Source organism: Odontesthes bonariensis, chromosome 22 (assembly GCF_027942865.1).
Source record: "Odontesthes bonariensis isolate fOdoBon6 chromosome 22, fOdoBon6.hap1, whole genome shotgun sequence".
Classification (NCBI taxonomy): domain Eukaryota; kingdom Metazoa; phylum Chordata; class Actinopteri; order Atheriniformes; family Atherinopsidae; genus Odontesthes; species Odontesthes bonariensis.
In genome coordinates, this window is record NC_134527.1 from 3942939 (window position 1) to 3962637 (window position 19699).

Here is a 19699-nt window from a genome sequence, read left to right on the forward strand (position 1 = left end):
TCTTTTTTTTCCCTCAAAAACCAGAAAAAAAAACATGGACACCGACAAAATCCTCCCACATCCTCATTTTGGTCCATCAGACAGGGGTCGCGTGAACCGAATACTTTCTGTCGTTGAACGTTTTTTTTTTTTAAATGGTGACGGAAAAATCTGAAGGCCATCTGTCATTTTGACAGATGTAATTCACACCCTGACCACTTGGTGGCGAGTGAGCATATTAGCTGAGTGTCCGAAGTTTCTCCAAAAAGCCCAATAACGATGATGTTGTTGATAAAAGAAGTCCATGCGGAGCAGGTGGAAGGGGTGAGACTCTGCGTTCAGGCCACAGCAGGTGAACTGTTCACATTTTAAAGGGGAACTGCGGTATTTTCAACATTAAGCCTCTTTTATGAGTCGTCTGCAATGTTTTAGAACCCCCCTCACCGCTTTTTTGATGTTTACTGCTGTTTCCGGTATTTGCCTAATTTTGATTCTTCTCAACCTGCTTCAGAACGGCAAGTCATGCGCATGTCCTAAAAGGTCCGTAAAAGCACCATAAACGTCCGTTTTCAAAATCATCAACTCACCGGAGTGGTTACTGTTGTGCACTGGTAATCCATATCAAATTTCGTTGCGAAAAGTTGCTTCTGTCGTGTTTTATTTGACATTTTGTACTGGATGTTCGTTGATATTACTCCGCCACCGCTAAGAAAATAGTTCGAGCATGAACGAGCTGCCAAATGTTCCCACATCCACAGGAAGGCGGCCATTTTGGATGGAAGGTGCGCATCACAAAATCGTTCTCCAGGAAAAAGTCAGACCTCACAATCGCTTGGCCCTATTTTCTCTCCCTTCGTATCACTGCCTGCTGTGTAGACCGTGCAGACCGAAGTGCAGACCGAGCAGTAAACACCGTAACAGGCGCAGCTGTCGACAGGTGGCAGCAGGCAGTGATACGAAGGGAGAGAAAATAGGGCCAAGCGATTGTGAGGTCTGACTTTTTCCTGGAGAACCATTTTGTGATGCAAATGTATTACTCTGTTGAACACATATTGTTTTGAGAAGCAAAACGCTTTATTTTTTAAACCCCAGCCAACTAGCCGGAACTACTTTCGTCAACACCAAAACGAGGCTGGAACTCGGCTCACAGGACGCAGCAGGGGGTAAGAAGATGTTCAGAAATGATGTTGCTGATATGGGATGTCATACAGCTTCATGTCAAAAGAGGCGAACTATCCCTTTAAGCTTCCTGTTAGCAGTGAAAAGTGTTTCTGAAACAGAGTTTCTGAAGCGTACCATCTCACTTATTTTATTTAGCCAATAACAAATTGTGTTTCTGTGTTTCACTGATGCAGAGAATGTAAAAGTTTACTTTCAAGTACTGTTAATGACCCCCATCCATCCATCCATCCATCCATCCCCATCTTCTATACCCACTTAATCGGGTCGCGGGGGTGCTGGGCCCCACAGAGACAAACAACCACACAAACTTTTTGGGGGATGCCACCATTGATGTGAAGATTTTCAGTTACTCGACTGTCCCAAAATCATACGGCACAAGAAGGAAGAAGGAGTCCTGCATCCCATCAATCACCCGTCAGCCTAAAACGATTTTAATGAGACCGTCTGCCAACCTGTCAGGATGCGTGACTGTCACATTCCCCAACATCCACAAGTGTTAACCCTCCAGGAAAGCAGCCATTTCCATCCCAGCACTTCTTCTATCTCTATGTCAGTATTTGTGTTGTGTGTGGAGCAGCTTCTCACCTGCCAGTTGGACTGTATTACTGAAGTGAAGAGATGACATTTGCTGTAATTTGGCTCTATATAATAATACTGAATTGAATTGAATTAAAATGCCTAAACTCAGTCAAAACCTTATGTTATCTTTGGTTCTGACTCATTGACCCGAGTGTATCACAAGCCCAACCCGTCTTCTGATGAGAAAAAAGATCTCTCTGGGTTATTTAGTCTGAGTTTAATCTGACTAAGTTTTTTTTCCATGAGAAAGTAAAAAAAAAAATTTTTAAACTAGGGCTGGGCGAGTTAACTCGTTATTATCGCGTTAACTCGTTAATTATTTAACGCCGATAAATATTTTATCGCGCATTAACGCATCATTTTTTAATTTAAATTTAAAATAAATGTAATAAATTTAAATGAATTTTATTATTGTAAAAGTCTGTTGCTCACAGGCTTTTATTTTGTAAAAGCCTGTTGCTCACAGGCTTTTATTTTGTAAAAGTCTGCTGCTCACAGGCTTTTATTTTGTAAAAGTCTGCTGCTCACAGGCTTTTATTCTGTAAAAGTCTGTTGCTGTCTGCTGTGGAACCGGAAAAGAAAGTAATCGGCGGATCCACCAAACATGGAGAAGGGTACGGAACTTTTACTCGGCCATTTTCATTTTAAAGTTCTTCCAGACGGCGGAGTCGACAGAACCAAAGTCATCTGTAAACACTGCCAAGTTGAATTGTCTTCTGAGCGTAGTAGTTCCAGTCTAAAATATCACTTAAAGGCAAAACACACAACTGATAGCAGCAAGTCATTCAAGGAAACAGACAGTGGAGCGAGGCTTCTACATAAAAACTACAGAACGATGCTGATGTTAAAAGTGTGTTTGCACAACAAATGTTATGGCGCTTTCATTCATATGGCAGCACATTTAAAATAAAGCTAAATGCTAAAAGCTATACGCTACTTTTGGATTCATTTTGGGATTCTGCGTACAAATGCGATTAATCGTGATTAATCGTGGAAATCATGTGATTAATTAGATTAAACATTTTAAACGTTGCCCAGCCCTCAGCAGCAGCTGAGGCAGGAAAGCATCAGATAATCTTGACCCGACCCGAGATCTGCGTTAAGTTCACACAAAAACGGCTCGGACAGACGCCGCAGTAACTATGGTAACCACCTGCATGTAAGCTATATCAGGAAACTTAGAATTAAGCAGAGGATGCCTGATCTGTCAAAGTGTGGAGGACTCACCACTCTCTTTTCCCTGAAGTCGATGCCCACTGTGGTGATGAACTTGGGGTTGAACTTGTTGTCTGTGTATCGGTACAGGAATGTGGTTTTCCCCACGCCGGAGTCCCCCAGGGCAAGGAGCTTTATAAGGTAGTCATAATCCCCATCAGTCATAGTGATGACTGCAATAAACCTGCAGAAACAGACCGAGAACAGAGGTCAGGCACGGACAAACAACTCGTCTCCGAGTCTCTGTGAGAAACAGGAAGAGAGGAAAACGAAAAAAGAGTTATGGTGGCGGGGATCACAGGGTCGCCCCGACCAGAACGATCATGGGAGGGAGTGGGTGAGATTATCAGAGAGTGCAAACTGCAGCCATTCATAATAACCACAAAAATAGGCCTCAACTCTTCCACTCGTGAAATACTTTGAATAACAAATACGTTAAAATTGTTGAGCCATTCAAATAGTACTTTGCAGAAACCTTCTTTATATGTAAATGTAAATGTGTTTTATTTATACAGCCCTTTACAGACAATCCTTACGGTGTAACCAAAGTGCTTTACAGCAGGTAATGAATAAAAAGAAGAATAAGTAAAAACAAATAAAAACAATAAAAGAACAGTGAAAAGCAATAAAATACAGCAAAATCAAATAAGATAAAAGTGTCATCATACTACTGGGTATTAAAAGCAAGCCTAAATAAGTAGCTTTTTAGCCTAGATTTATATATATATATATATATATATAAAATAATTAATTAATTAAATATGTATATTGAAATAAATAAATATTTATTTATTTATATTTAGCTAAGCCTTTGTAATATGTTCAAGTGTTCCTGAGCAATAGTTCTCCAGGCTTTCTGAAGGTCTTTCAATAGTTCTCCAGGCTTTCTGAAGGTCTTTCAATAGTTTTCCAGGCTTTCTGAAGGTCTTTCAATAGTTCTCCAGGCTTTCAGAAGGTCTTTCAATAGTTCTCCAGGCTTTCTGGAGGTCTTTCAATAGTTTTCCAGGCTTTCAGAAGGTCTTTCAATAGTTTTCCAGGCTTTCTGGAGGTCTTTCAATAGTTCTCCAGGCTTTCTGAAGGTCTTTCAATAGTTTTCCAGGCTTTCAGAAGGTCTTTCAATAGTTTTCCAGGCTTTCAGAAGGTCTTTCAATAGTTCTCCAGGCTTTCTGAAGGTCTTTCAATAGTTTTCCAGGCTTTCAGAAGGTCTTTCAATAGTTCTCCAGGCTTTCTGAAGGTCTTTCAATAGTTCTCCAGGCTTTCTGAAGGTCTTTCAATAGTTTTCCAGGCTTTCAGAAGGTCTTTCAATAGTTTTCCAGGCTTTCTGGAGGTCTTTCAATAGTTCTCCAGGCTTTCAGAAGGTATTTCAATAGTTTTCCAGGCTTTCTGAAGGTCTTTCAATAGTTCTCCAGGCTTTCTGAAGGTCTTTCAATAGTTTTCCAGGCTTTCAGAAGGTCTTTCAATAGTTCTCCAGGCTTTCTGAAGGTCTTTCAATAGTTTTCCAGGCTTTCAGAAGGTATTTCAATAGTTCTCCAGGCTTTTTGAAGGTCTTTCAATAGTTTTCCAGGCTTTCTTTGGACATTGGCTGCTTCTTACCACATTATAAGTCCTTGTACCATTTTCAGAAGCCACTTAACACGGCGTCATTCAGGCTTAAAAGGCTCCAAACTCAAGCGATGAACCAGTGTCGTGTCCACACATTATGGACAATTTAGCAAAGAAGCCATTTTTAGATTGCATCTTTACACACTCTCTGTCACAAAGACATCATTTGTTCCCATTTCTATTGTTCCATCTATGAAAAACAGCAAAGATAACACAGTGTGACAGACAGAAAACAGGATTTCTGCAGCAACAAGGTGATTCCCAAAGAGCTGTTAGCTGAAAACTTGGCATATCTCAGCATGGTGTGCAGTGTGTCCTTAAAACATTTGAGGAAACTGGACAAGTGGAGGACAGAAGAAGAAGTGTCAGGCCTAAAGAACTATCTACAGCAGATGAACAGGATCTGAAAGTGATGTCCTTAAGAAAGAGGAAAACATCCAGCAAAGACCTGACACAGGAGCTGAGAGATGCATCTGGACCTTCAGCTGATCCATCTGCTGTTGGCCCAAGCCTCATCAGAAATGGGCTCCATGGAAGGGTGGCTGTCAGGAAGCCGTTCTTAAGGAAGGGAAACAGGGAGAAAAGGCTGAGCTGTGCCAAAGGACACAAGAAGTGGGCTGAAAATCAGCGGCAGCAGGTCTGATGGAGGGATGAATCCTCCCCAGAGCCCGGACCCTCACAGTTGTGCGGTTTCCGCGCTCACAGAACCCATTTATTCTGACCTTGGCACTCAAAGTGCTTTACATTATGCTTCTTTTGTATAGACTCACACCCCCCCCCCCCTCAGATATTCTGACATGCTGAGGGTCAAACACAAATCCTCTGTGCTTGTTCTACCTTTAAACATAAAATGCCGTCTGGAAGTTTTGTTTACAATCTTTAGAATTCGAGTGTGATCGCTGATATCATAACTTGTTTTCTGGTTGCTTTAGGTGGAATACCAAGAGAGCGGATCATGAGACTCTAATTCAGTCAGCTGGTGAAAGCATGTACAACATTTATTACAGTAAGCAGAGTGTTTCTCCAGGAGATGTGGCCTGCACACAATAATCTCTCTGCATCTCAGCGCAGCAGGAATCCTGAGTAATGTCATGTACGAGTCAGACTGAAATAAAGATAGTAATCTGACATTTATTCTGGAACATATTCAGTCAGCACTCTTTTTTTCTAATTCTAATCACGAATCATGAAACGCAAAATACAACAAAGACGACCCAGAAACTGTTGAGCAGCTAGAATCCTGCATCAGACATAAATGGGACAACGTTCCTCTTCCAAAAGGTCCAGCAACGTTTGCACGATGTTGTTATAAGAGGGGGAGATGCTACACAGCGATGTGGACAAAAACAGAGACTCTGTTTCTGTTATTTTTTTATTGTTTTAATAGTGTGATTGTTTATTATTGATTTTACATTGTTCTTATGTTTTATGCCTTATATTTTGTTTTGTTAGTACAGCACTTCGTTTTAAAGGGCTTTATAAGTAAAGTTGAGTTGAGAAAGTTTATATCCCGATAACGATATATATCCAAAAATAGTATTTTTTCTTACATTTTTTTATATATATATATATATAAATATAATGGCAATGGCATCTGTGATTGGATTATATGAACGAATTGGATTATTTTATAAATAATTATTACAATTAATTGAATTCCAATTGGCTTGAATTGGACTTGTATTTGGCGCTATATAAATAAAAATGAATTGAATTGGGCGGTTTCTACTCGTCATCGGGGAAGCTTTTGGTCAACGATTCGTTCAGGCTCCTTTGGTGCGTTTTTTTCTTCTTTTGTGGTTTTGAAGTAGTTTGTCGCATCTTCACGCCTTCTTCATGTCGTGTCTTTAAGTGATAGAACAGATTAGACGTATTCGCATCGCTAGTAACGACTCGTTGGCGGCACGTTTTGCAAATTAGCGTCGTCTGGTCGGCGTCTGACTTTTTAAATCCAAACCAAAACCACACGATGGAATTCCGGTTCCCTCTCATTGGCACCAATTCCTCCCTAGGTTCTGTTTCCATTGTGTTTTCCATCGTACTTTCCGCCTCTGCTCCCTGAGCACTGCCGTAAATGAGTCTTTGCGGGTGACGTAAAAATGCTAACGCTAAGTGGTAGCTCTGCTGCGGTTACATTTAGCCGTAATTCATTCTTCACACAACGTGTAATTCAATAAAAAAGCAAAAAAAAAAACTATATAAACAATATAGGGCTATAGAATAGAATAGAAAAATACTTTATTCATCCCCCAATGGGGGAAATTCAAATTAGTCAAGTAGCTCAAAAAATTATTAATATTTACAGTGATTGTATATTAACAACAACAATAATAATACCAATTCTAATAAAAACTAACCAAAACTAATAACAATAATAAAATATATATAGTATGGTAGACATTTTTATATCACACTACGACATATATAGTGATATCGCACAGCACTACAGCTCGGTAAACACTGCCCCGTTACAACGTTTTGTTGCTGCCATCAAATTCACGATGAGCCGCTGTTTTTCATGAAATGGTAAAATGTCTCACTTTAAATTATTGATTTGTTTTTTTATGATCTATCGTAAATAAAATATTAGTTTATGCATTTTAAAACCATTGCATACCGTTTTTATTTATGTTTCAATCCAGCACCCTAACCCTTATATACCAGAGGTTGTAGCTCCAATGGTTAGGGAACAGTTGTGAATGCATTAAAAGAAGGTTCAGCCAACATATTCAAAATTTAGCTAACAATGATAATGACAATGAACATCTGCAGCAACCCTGACTTAGAAATAAAAAAACACACTGTTTAGCATCACTCCTGCGGCTCTTTAAGGCTTGTTATCAAATGTTGCCTCCACAGAAGAAGCTCTACTTGCTGAGAACCAAACTGAAAGAAGACTACGTGAAGGACTAGAGAGTACAGAGAGGCTGAAGAAATATTAGGTTAGTGCGCCAATGAAATTGTCAAAAGGCAAACTTAAAAGCAAAGATGTGTGGAACCTCTTTCCCGCTGCCTAAAAGGGACAAACATGAAATAAAGTCCCATAATTTGCACCCATATGGGTCATTTAAATAGATATATTAGTGCTTTTATCCAATGTTTTCGGCTATTTAATGAGATAAAAGCTGTAAAAGCTTTTGTAAAAAAATTCTGGGTAAAAATCTTAGAGGTGGAGGATACATCTCTGTAACTCACTGCTTTTAGAGAGAGGAATGAGATTTAGTGAAGGGCTGTTCAGTTAGACGATTAAATGAAACCGTAATGTAATAACAGTAGTAATAACCTTATAATTGGTCAGCAGCTTGTTATATTCAGGTAAGGAAGAAACATTCTCAATAAGAAGCAAGAAGCAGACGTTACAAGTGGTCACAGGGATCAGGAGGGGGAAACAGAAAGAGAAAGGAGGCATGAGAAGTCAGCCTTTCTGCACAGAGATGAGGACACATCATCAGTGTCATTATCACAGGGCTGATCAGGAAGTTGTTCGGCTCTTCCTCTTCCTTTATCCTTCACATCAGCAAGATAAGAGCAGACTGATAGACAGCCTGTAGCCTCTAACTTAGTTTTTGTGGATTTATGCAGCAAAACATTTCAAAACTTTTTTTTGACCACATAGAGACACTGGACTGTTATTTTTGCATCTTTTTATTCAATTTAACTAACGTTTTTGCTCATATAGACACTGCAGCTCTTTAAGGCATCTAATACAAAACAGCCTATTGCCTCATATCTCGATCTTTGTGACCCACCTCAGGGCTTCGGAATGACTGAGAGTGAAGCAGAACCGACTTCCTGTTCTAGAAAAAAAAAAACCTCATCAAGCTCGTCGAGCAATCTGATAAAAACATGATGGTGAGAGTAAACTCACTCACTGACTTTTTGCACCCACTCTAGATGTGCCAGCAAGGCAGTGTTAGGGCTAAATGCTAAAATATCAGTGACTTACTTTAGGAGTTGCAGTATTCACATTCACCCTCTGAGTTTACTCCGTTAGCATATTAGCGTTAGCATGTTAGCGTGTTTTCCGGAGTATAAGTCGCACTTTTTTCATAGTTTGGCTGATCTTGCGACTTATAAATCAAAATATTTATAATTTAACATGTTTTTAAATGTAAAATGTATACTGACTGACATGAAAAGAGGAGTAAACATTGCTATCTACAGCCAGGAGAGGACACTAGGCTAATGCTAACAAAGAAAGCTAATCGAGGCCAGAGCTGGAGGGACGAGTCCACGGGTGGATGCTTGAACGACGTACTGCCGGGAGAGGCTCATCAGCGGTACAGTTACGTGTCCACGCCCTGGTACCTCCCAAGGAGACGAATATCAATGACTTTGTAAGCGAGCCTACAACGCAACGCAACAGCCTCTTTATCAGAGCACGGACACCAGTGTGTCAAAAACTGCCGGCAGAGATCCAAGCCAAGGTCGACAGTTTCATTGAAAAGCAGGTAACCAAACACATCGTGTCCCCTGATCATATTATCAACATAAACAAGGTCAGTTCTTGGTCTTGGACTTTGTGAAATAAATTTCTACATAAGTGCAACTTATATATGTTTTTTTCCTCTGCATTTTTTGACTGGTGCGACTTATACACCAGAGCGACTTATAGTCCGGAAAATACGGTACCAACACTGACTTAGTAGCAATGAATAGGGCACAGCTAAGCCTGATAGGACTGTCAATAGTTTTGCGAGTTCTCAGGTAATCCGAGTCTAAAGCAAAACCAGGAAGCAACTTCACACACCAACAGCCGTCATCAACAGTAGATTGATAGTGGTGGTAACATACACAAATGGATTAAAGCATAAAACAATAAAAGCTCAGTAATAAACACTCATTAAATGTATAACTAAACACGTTGGCTCTCTATCACAGCACTTAACTGTGTAATGGATGCACAACGTGCCCTGATAACACTCAGTATATCTTTTTAATTCTTGAGCGTTGGATTTATGATCAACAAGTTATAATTGTTCATGGAAAAGCATGAATCAGTTCTACCTTCAGAGGAATCTGCGCTTCCAGAGTAAACCATAAATTCTCCCGACAAACCCAGAGAGTAATTTCCACTTTTCAGCACCGTGCAGCCCTAACAACACACCTAGTTACTGTTCTGTGTTCATTAAATCTAAAATACATAATGAGACGAAGGGGAAAGCCCAAGCCCTGGCAAAAAAAAAATATGATTATGGAATCACCACTAATGGGACTGAACTGTTAGAAACCAACTGAAGGTTCTTGGGATTTCAGTCCATAAAAGCCTAATTTAAACCATCACTAACACCTAACCAGAGGAAAACAAGGTTACAGTGGGCTAAAGAGAAGCAGCCATGGACCGTGGAGGATTGCAGTGATTTTCAGTGATAAATCACCAATCTGCAATAAAACCCAGAGGGGACCCGGGGAAATGCAAATGCTCAGGTAGACATTTGAGGTTTGGACACTTTTCTCATTCCATGAGTTCAAAGGTTTGGTGACACTGAGCTCATTTTCCAGGATGATAATACACCTTGCCAGAGGAAAGCGGTTCAAAGACGCATCAACTCAATGTCCAGCAAACAGTCCAAGTCTCAATCCCACTGAAAATGTAAAGAAAAGGGAAGCAAATGGGCTGCAGAGAATATGTCCAATTCAAAATGGTCTTTAAAAAAAATGACATAGCTTAAAGCTTAAAGTGGTTGTGGGTTGCAGGGAGCTAAACCAAATTTGGACAGTCAATTTCAATGAATAAAGTGAGTTATCAAAGTCATAAAACCCGTTAAACCCAAGGAATGATGTGCTCAACTCTCAACAAATCCCCTTTAAAGGGATAGTTCACCTCTTTTGACATGAAGCTGTATGACATCTCGGACAACTAGCCGGACTACTTTCGTCAACGCAAAAACGAGGGACGCAGCAGGGGGTAAGTCAATGTTCATAAACGATATTGCTAGTATGGGATGTCAGACTTTAAAGGGATAGTTCGCCTCTTTTGACATGAAGCTGTATGACATCCCATATCAGCAATATCATTTATGAACATTTTCTTACCCCCTGCTGCGTCCTGTGAGCCGAGTTCCAGCCTAGTTTTGGCGTTGACGAAAGTAGTTCCGGCTAGTTGGCTGGGGTTTAAAAAATAAAGCGTTTTGCTTCTCAAAACAATATGCGTTCAAAAGAGTAATACATTTGCATCACAAAATCGTTCTCCAGGAAAAAGTCAGACCTCACAATCGCTTGGCCCTATTTTCTCTCCCTCCGTATCACTGCGTGACTGACTTTTTCCTGGAGAACGATTTTGTGATGCAAATGTATTACTCTTTTGAATACATATTGTTTTGAGAAGCAAAACGCTTTATTTTTGTGGCCCCGGACAACTAGCCGGACTACTTTCGTCAACACCAAAACGAGGGACGCAGCAGGGGGTAAGTCAATGTTCATAAACATTAGTAGTTCCGGCTAGTTGGCTGGGGTTTACATTACATTTGCATCACAAAACCGTTCTCCAGGAAAGTCGGGATATTTTTTAAACCTCAGCCAACTAGCCGGACTACCTTCGTCAACACCAAAACGAGGCTAGAACTCGGCTCACAGGGGGTAAGAAAATGTTCATAAATGATGTTGCTAGTATGGGATGTCATACAGCTTCATGTCAAAAGAGGCAAACTATCCCTTTAAAGTCTAACAATGTGTAAAAGGACAATGGATCTATTGGACACCACATGGATGGGGGCTACGTCACACGGAGGAAGTTTAAAACAGCACCAAAACATGCTAACATCTTGCAAATTAATAGGCAAAATACATCCATTTTGAATGTGTTGTGCCAGTGGTTCCCAAACTGGGGGTCCGTCTACAGCAAAGAAAAGAAGGTATGACGACACGTATCTCGCCTTTGGCTTTCACCTGCACAACGGTGGGTAATGAGGAGTGTGTCGTCTGTCTTAAAGCGCCAGCTTGTGACAGCTTGAAGCCGAACAAGCTAAGACGCCACTTGGAGACAAAACATCCAGAGCACAAAGACAAAAGCTCAACTTCTTCTTCTTCTTCATGTACCAAAGAGGGGCCCAGCAGAGTCCGTTTGGGAAGCACCGTGTTATGCTAACTTACACAGACCTCAGATCTTTTAGCTGCCGAGTTAAAGACTGATTTGTTTCCCCCCCCCAACAAGGAGGAAAAGGCAACGATCTGCTGCTTCATTAAGACGATATTCTTCTATCCGGTGCTGGAGATTAATAGTAAAAAGGAGAGAGACAGACGACGGACAATACTTTGTGTTGCTCCCTGTTCCTCATTATCTGCTGATGAAAAGAAAGTATTTTATCTCTGAGCTTCATTAGATCTTTATACATAATGCAACCTTTATCCTTTAATTAAATCAATAAATAATTCAATTCAGTCTAATACATTTTCATCTAAATCTCAGTGAGGGTTTTAAATTAGAAGCTTTCTCATCACATCAGAAAGCCTAAAGTAAAACATCCCCTTTTGTGCTGGCATTCACAGTCAAATGAACGAAGAACCTTGTTTTACCTGCTTTTCAATTACACGTTTTAAAGTAACCACTAAATGTAATTTAGCAAAAGATTTTAAAGCCAATACAGTTTGCACATCCCAGGAAAAACTCTGGGTGTTCTCCAAGATTGCCTGAAAGCAGGAGGGCACCATTGGGAGCATTTTGTTTTTGTGTTAATTATTCATCAACATCCACAGGATTAATCCGTCTCACATGAGACGGATTAGATGGTCACTCTGATTCGATACTCCAGTGCAAACAGCAAAACAGAAGATCTCTTTCACAAGAATGTTATAAAAGCTCATCAAAGTAGCAGAATTAGATCTGCGTACAAGATTAAAGTAAATCATAAACCTCTTGCATGGAGTCCAACTCTCGACCCACGCGGGGGTACAGTTAACCAAATGCAAGCCAACAGTGCCGACCTTTGACATAAACAACAGGAAAATAAACGTAGAATATGTTGTATCCTATAGACGGGTTTCTTGACTACAAATATTACCTGATATGAGCTCAATCAGGGGGTAAAAGTGCATCATTTCATGTCTGAGCTACCCTGTTTTTTTAAGCTGGCTGCGTGTTTCTGCTCTCTATATTTCACAATATCAGCAGCATTATAAGGTTTTAGAGTTTGCATGTTCTCCCTGTGTATGCGTGGGTTCTTTCCGGGTTGTCCGGCTTCCCCACCCCCCCCAAAAACATGCATGTTGGGTTAATTGTAGGGCTGCAACTAAAGACTATTTTAATAGTTGACTAGTCACAGACTATTGAAACGATTAGTCGACTAATCGGATAATTATGAATTTGAAATTATGAATTATAAATTTAGCATGAAGTTGCTTTAATTATGTGGCAAATGATAATAAACACCGGAAAGATGGGTACTTCAATGAAAAATGCATCTTTTATTCAACTTTGCTGCTGATTCACACAAAAATCTAAAAACGCTTATAAAATGTACATCAAAAACAAAACGTATTGGCTTGAATGTTTTACTTGAATCTTACCGAGGCGAGTCAGAGTCTGTTTGGTTCAACTGCCCGACGTGCTTTCTCTTTAAATGTTCGTGCATTTGCTAACCTTGCAAGCAATCGTTTTATTCGTCGTATCCAGGCTAAAATACTCCTAAACTTTAGAAGTTTTGGTACGCTAACGTGTTGGACGCCGCCATTTATGTGTACGTTAACGCTCGACAGAGTGCATGTGCGACTCTCGGCAGAGATTGTAATTAAGTGAGATGCTTCACTCTGTTGGAAAAACACGTCTGGCGACAATGGAATTCATTGTCGAATATTTCTATTATCGATTTTTGTCGACAACGTTGACGAATCGTTGCAGCCCTAGTTAATTGGCGTCTCTAAATTGCCCCTCGGAGTGAGTGTGAGCGTGCATTGTTGTTTGTTTTGTTCGTCTCTGTGTGGCCCTGGGAGGGACTGGCGACTAGGGCTGAGCAATTTTATCGATACTGCGATATATATCGATATTTCGTTTAAAAAAGTATCTATTTTTTTTTAAAGCAAACTTTATTGAAAAGTCAGACGTTACAAGTAGTGAAAACACAGAACATTAAGGTAATACAATACAATGCCAGGGGGTCACATGATACAAAACAGTGATAAATTAGTTCATAAAAATGTTGTATAAAGTGCACAGCTCTCACGTTTGTGACATGTTCGTTTGTCTGGCGGTGTTTTCCTTCCGGTTCAAAGGTCGGACCACCAGTCCAATCAGAGACGATTCATGTCAAATCACACTGTCCCTTTTTTTCCCCCGGAAAATGATGTAAGTGTATCGAATCGTATCGTTGGCTGAATATCGTATTGTATCGTGAGATTAGTGCATCGCTACAGGCCTACTGGGGACCTGTCCGGGATGTACCATTTGCCTCTCGCCCAATGACGGCTGGGATAGACTCCAGCCCCACCGCAACCCGACAGTTGGATTAAGCGGGTATAGAAAATGGATGGAACCTCCATTAGAGGTACAACATTCAAAAGACTAGCCCGTCAGTAAACACATGACCTCTATAGCCAACCCTACTCTGAGGTTTGCTGGTTCGCTCCATTTAATAAGAACAAGCAGCCCCACAAACTGTTCCATCAGCATCAGTAACCTGATAAAGTTGTGATATGACTGCCGTGGGTTGTTGATTCAGAAGGGAAGCTTCAAATGATGTGCTAATATTACATCAACGGTTCGGTGCAAGCGGGCACTGTTTTCCACGATTCCTCCCTGAAGTTTATGGGAAACTGAATCTCCTGGAGAGACGTATTGTATGAAAAATCCTATCTGCATACAATGGAGACACAAAAAAAAGTTGTTTGCGTGAATAAAATACTGACATAAAAGTGTCAGTGATACACATTTTGGTTAATACCAACTAGGGCTGGGCGCGTTAACTCGTTATTATCGCGTTAACTCGTTAATTATTTAACTCCGATAAATATTTTATCGCGCATTAACGCAGGTTTCATTATTGTAAAAGTCTGTTGAATGCATCACATTCACACAGTTACAGCAAACGCCACGAAGCATGGAGTAATAAAATAAAGATAAACTAGCAGGTAACATCACCGCTACAGGTGTGAAGCTCACGGAGCTAACCGGCGCTACTTCCTGTTTTACTTGTTTCAACATAAAAGCACGTATTTCAAAATAAAATTAAAACTCCTGCATTTACAGCCAAGTTGAATTGTCTTCTCAGCGTAGTAGTTCCAGTCTGAAATATCACTTAAAGGCAAAACACACAACTGATAGCAGCAAGTCATTCAAGGAAACAGACAGTGGAGCGAGGCTTCTACATAAAAACTACAGAAAGATGCTGATGTTAAAAGTGTGTTTGCACAACAAATGTTATGGCACTTTCATTCATATGGCAGCACATTTAAAATAAAACTAAATGCTAAAAGCTATACACTACTTTTGGATTCATTTTTGGATTTTGCGTACAAATGCGATTAATCGTTATTAATCAGGGAAATCATGTGATTAATTAGATTAAACATTTTAATCGTTGCCCAGCCCTAATACCAACATGAGCAACACCGCTGGATATCCACATGTTGCACTTGAGTTATCCTTTTAAATTGTAGTTTAAAAACATTTGTTTTCCTGTAATGTATTACATCCAAAAGGTCAGCAGACAATCAGCAGAGACATTTCCATTTGACTGCGGTGGCCTGTGAGTCATCTTAAACAGATCAGACGCCTAATCTGCTTTCCATCTGTTCCGTGGAAGCCCTTTGCTGTCGTTTCCAATCTGTTCCCCTGGGGTCAGCGATCGATAGCTGCTAACATGGATAAGGGCTGTCCTTTGATTATTCGATTTTTTGCCCAGATATCCACATGGTTTACCCCCCGATTTCACAGAACCTTCCAGCATTTCAGACCCACAAGTGAGGCACAAAGAGCAAAATGAGACAGCAGAAATATCAGAGCAGGGACTCCTGGTGCCGCAATCTTCCGAAAATCTTCACGAAATTCCACCTTCACTTCTGGCTGTTTGCAGAGCTACACGAGCCTTCCTCCCTACAGCACATGTAAATCTGGTCAAAAACATTTGGTAACTGTATACAGGACAGGTGCACGACAGCTCTGAGATGCTCGGGTCGTTAAAAAGTCCAATGTTTCTGGACTCAGAGCGACAGGTGTGCTGCATCTATTCCACAGCAGTGTAGTCGGTGCCTCCTTAATCCGACAGCAGGAGGTCAGCAAACATCTGTACAGCCAGCTTGCACAGCTGGATCTGAAAGGTCAGCGTGAATGTAGGAGTGCTGGGAGGCGGGGGGGGGGGGGGGGGGGGGGGGGAGCAGCACTGACTCTCCATGAAGGTAATAAGAAAACTATTCTGTAACCTCTGAGGATGAATCTGAAAGAACCACGGAGGCAGGACAGATATCTTCTATCTTCTGAAGCTTTGCCAGCTCTGTGAGGCTCTACCTGGGCACAGGTGCACTTTGAGACGACATGCAAATATAAAGTAGATATGTTTAAAATGTTTTTTTTTTTTTTTTTTTTTAGGGCTGGGCGAGTTAACTCCTTATTATTGCGTTAACTCGTTGATTATTTAACGCCAATAAATATTTCATCGCGCATTAAAGCAGGTTTTATTTATTTATCTTTTTAAAAAATATATATATATTTTGGGCACTTTTGTGCCTTTAATGGAAAGTTCAGCGAGACAGGAAGCAGGGGGCAGAGAGAGAGGGGGAACAACATGCAGCACAGGGCCGTCCGATGCGGGACTCGAACCGGGGCCAGCTGCAGCGAGGACTATAGCCTCTGTACATGGGGCGCCTGTGCCCTGTTTTATTATTTATTTTATTATTCTAAAAGTCTGTTGCTCACAGGCTTTTATTTTGTAAAAGTCTGTTGCTGTCTGCTGTGGAACAGGAAAAGAAAGTAATCGGCGGATCCACCAAACATGGAGAAGGGTACGGAACTTTTACTCGGCCATTTTCATGTTAAAGTTCTTCCAGACGGCGGAGTCGACAGAACCAAAGTCATCTGTAAACACTGCCAAGTTGAATTGTCTTCTCAGCGTAGTAGTTCCAGTCTAAAATATCACTTAAAGGCAAAACACACAACTGATAGCAGCAAGTCATTCAAGGAAACAGACAGTGGAGCGAGGCTTCTACATAAAAATTACAGAAAGATGCTGATGTTAAAAGTGTGTTTGCACAACAAATGTTATGGCACTTTCATTCATATGGCAGCACATTTAAAATAAAGCTAAATGCTAAAAGCTATACGCTACTTTTGGATTCATTTTTGGATTTTGCGTACAAATGCGATTAATCGTGATTAATCAGGGAAATCATGTGATTAATTAGATTAAACATTTTAATCGTTGCGCAGCCCTAGTTTTTATTTAGCTTTAACTTAGGGCACAGACTGCAATGAATACAACACCTGCCATCAACAACTGTGCCACAAAACTAAAACGCAGAAGATACTCGCATAGAAAAAAGGTAAAGGAAGGGTTTAAGCTTAAAAGTCACATTTGAATGAGATCATTAAAGATCCAATAATACGGATTATCTAAAGTGTGAACATGCAGAAATAAGGACAAGTGGCAGAACAGACTGTGTTTACAGTGCTGCAGGAAAAACCTGTGACATTTCCGTCTAAATCAATATGTTCTGCTGTTGGCTGTGAGTAGCTGCTTTAACACAGCAGTGATGCTGCTCACACCATAATCAGGCCATACAAGATTTTCCATTTGCTAACTGTCTGGTGGTACTTTGTGAGATAACAACCCCACAGCAAAGACAGCAGCAGCAACGGAGGCTGAAAATACAAGCGAGGCTCCCAGGGGTCGTTCTGAAGAGTGTCCACCGAGCCGAAGACGGTCATCGAAGTCCAAAACTCTTCCAGTCGTGCCGTGATGGAAATAAATTAAACATCTCAAGAGCGAGAGCTTAATTCCATTACATCCAGCCACAGGAAACCTGATCAAATACAAGTCAGAACACTGGAATTCGCCAACGTGGAGAGACACAATTGAGGATTGTGCCTCATCCTGGCCTCATGACTTTAATCGCTGTGGTGCTTTTACTTTAACGCGGTTACATCATTTAGCAGCGCTCCACTTGTACACAGCATACTGTTGGGATTGTTGCTTCAGAAGTTTTTGTTCCCTGTGCAGACTGTCGCTGCCCAGGATAGCTCAGCTGGGGCAGCGGCCGTCTTCCAACAGGAAGATTGCCAAAAGATTGGTGGTTTGATCCAGGGGTAGTGGGGTGAAAAGTGGGACTGAGTTACCGGGGCCCCGAGTGGCAATATCATGTAAAGATCACAGTAAATGTTGCTAACTAATGTAAATTTAGTGTTTTGGGTAAATAAATTGGTTGACTGATGGATTGGATTAGTGTCTAATCCTACATATAGGCTGTGTTCGAAACCGCATACTTCTCCTACTACTCCTACTAACTTTTTGAGTTAGTATGCCAGTTTGAGTAAGCGAGAAGTTCCCGGATGCATACTAGATTAGCCGAAATGTTGAGTATGCATCATGAGGTTACTACTCATACTCAAACTACCCAAGATGCAACGTAACGTGACGTCGCCGATCGTCATTTCCTGTCAAAACGGCAGTTTCAAGCTAGCTACAACGAGGGTAGGTTCACTTCCTGTTTTCAAAACAAAAGCATCAATTGTATCGTAATGGCTTTCCCTATGATAAAAGGCAACGGGTATTTTATTTTGTGAAAATAACCGGAAGTGCGTTGCTCACTGCGGCTAGCTTTAGTAGCGCCTAATTCGTGGGAACAAAATTGTAAACAGCCGGTATTTTGTCAGGTTTTCAACACGTTGGGGATCTAAACGACTACTTTCTCACCTGAAAATGTTTCAAATGTTGCTAAAGTTTACAGAGTTTAGAGCTTAAGCGTAATCAGCTTCAGGCCGGCTGATTTCGGCTCGGGCAGGAGCGAAATGCATTGTGGGTAAACGCTCTGCATACTGTCTGATCGATGAGTATGCAGAATGGAAGTACGCAGTTTGCAAGTATGTAGTATGCGGTTTCAAACAGCCATAGTGTCTGAGTACAGGCACCCTCACCCCTTGCATGAAATAGTTTAGTCCGCCTTCTCCGGTCTTTTTAGGCACCGCTTGTGCATAGGGCCCAGAATTTGGTGCTCGGCCCCTGGTTTGATCCCCAAAACAACCACACGTCGAAAAGTCCCCGGGGATGACACTGAACCCCACGATGCCCCCGATATATATTCAATGATTTGCAATTGTAGAGAAAAAACTCCACACAGCAGAGCTCCCCAAGAGGAAGCTTCTCGCTGTGAAGCAAGATCAATTTGTTTGAAAAGACTATTGGTCTGAGCACACGTTTAACTTGGTCAGAAGGATCCCGCTGACAGAAACAACAAGTTTTAACATGGTAAAACTACTAAAGTTGTAAGTAAAACGTCAATGATCGCTCTTAACTTCCAACACAAATGACAGCATGTCATTTCCAAAGCACGATTTCCAAAGGAAAGTGTTGGAAATCTCCTGAATCAATATTTCGATCGCGACGGAGCACAGAAAACAAAGAGACAATTTCAAAGTTCATGAAAAACATGAGCTCATCTTGAATTTAACTTTAACGTTGGCTGGAAAAGTAAATGGGAAAAGCTGCAACAACAACCTGGGTAAACTGGTAACAGATCACGCACATGATTGGACATAAAAAAAAAGAGCACCTGAGAGAGGCAGAGTCTCTCAGGAGTAAAGATGGGCAAAGTTTCAACGATCTACATAAAAAAAAAAAAAAACGTGACCACAAATTGTTGGGCAATTTCAGTCTGGAAAAAAATTAAAGCTGCATTGCAATTAGCTATCACTTTGTCTGGTTTAAATAGCCTATTTATATTATTTATTTATTTTTAAAAATTGTGTTGTCTGTGCATCAGAAAAGCCCGTCTTTGTGGCATTTGATTTTATTTACCGATGCATAGTTATAGTTATAAGATTTTCTACTAAAATGAAGTCAATAATGAAATTTTTTTTTTGTTCTCTTTTTATTTGGAAAAGTATCGAAATACATGTTGGTACCGGTATCGATACCGTAACAACACCAGTTCACTGTACCATTCACAAATGGAGGTTAAAGCTGTATCATATCAAGAAGAAACCACCATCTTCTCTGGG

At 40.7% G+C, this 19699-nt stretch overlaps 1 protein-coding gene across 3 annotated transcripts in view; it reads right to left on the reverse strand.

Annotated features, from left to right (window-relative positions):
- The window catches only part of rab27b (RAB27B, member RAS oncogene family), an 82057-nt gene that overhangs the window by 13650 nt on the left and 48708 nt on the right, over positions 1–19699 (reverse strand). For all 3 annotated transcript variants that reach the window (XM_075455211.1, XM_075455213.1, XM_075455212.1), the window contains one exon: positions 2968–3139. In XM_075455211.1, coding sequence (XP_075311326.1) covers positions 2968–3120 — 153 coding nt within the window. In that variant the 5' untranslated portion in view covers positions 3121–3139. The remainder of the gene's footprint in view (positions 1–2967; positions 3140–19699) is intronic.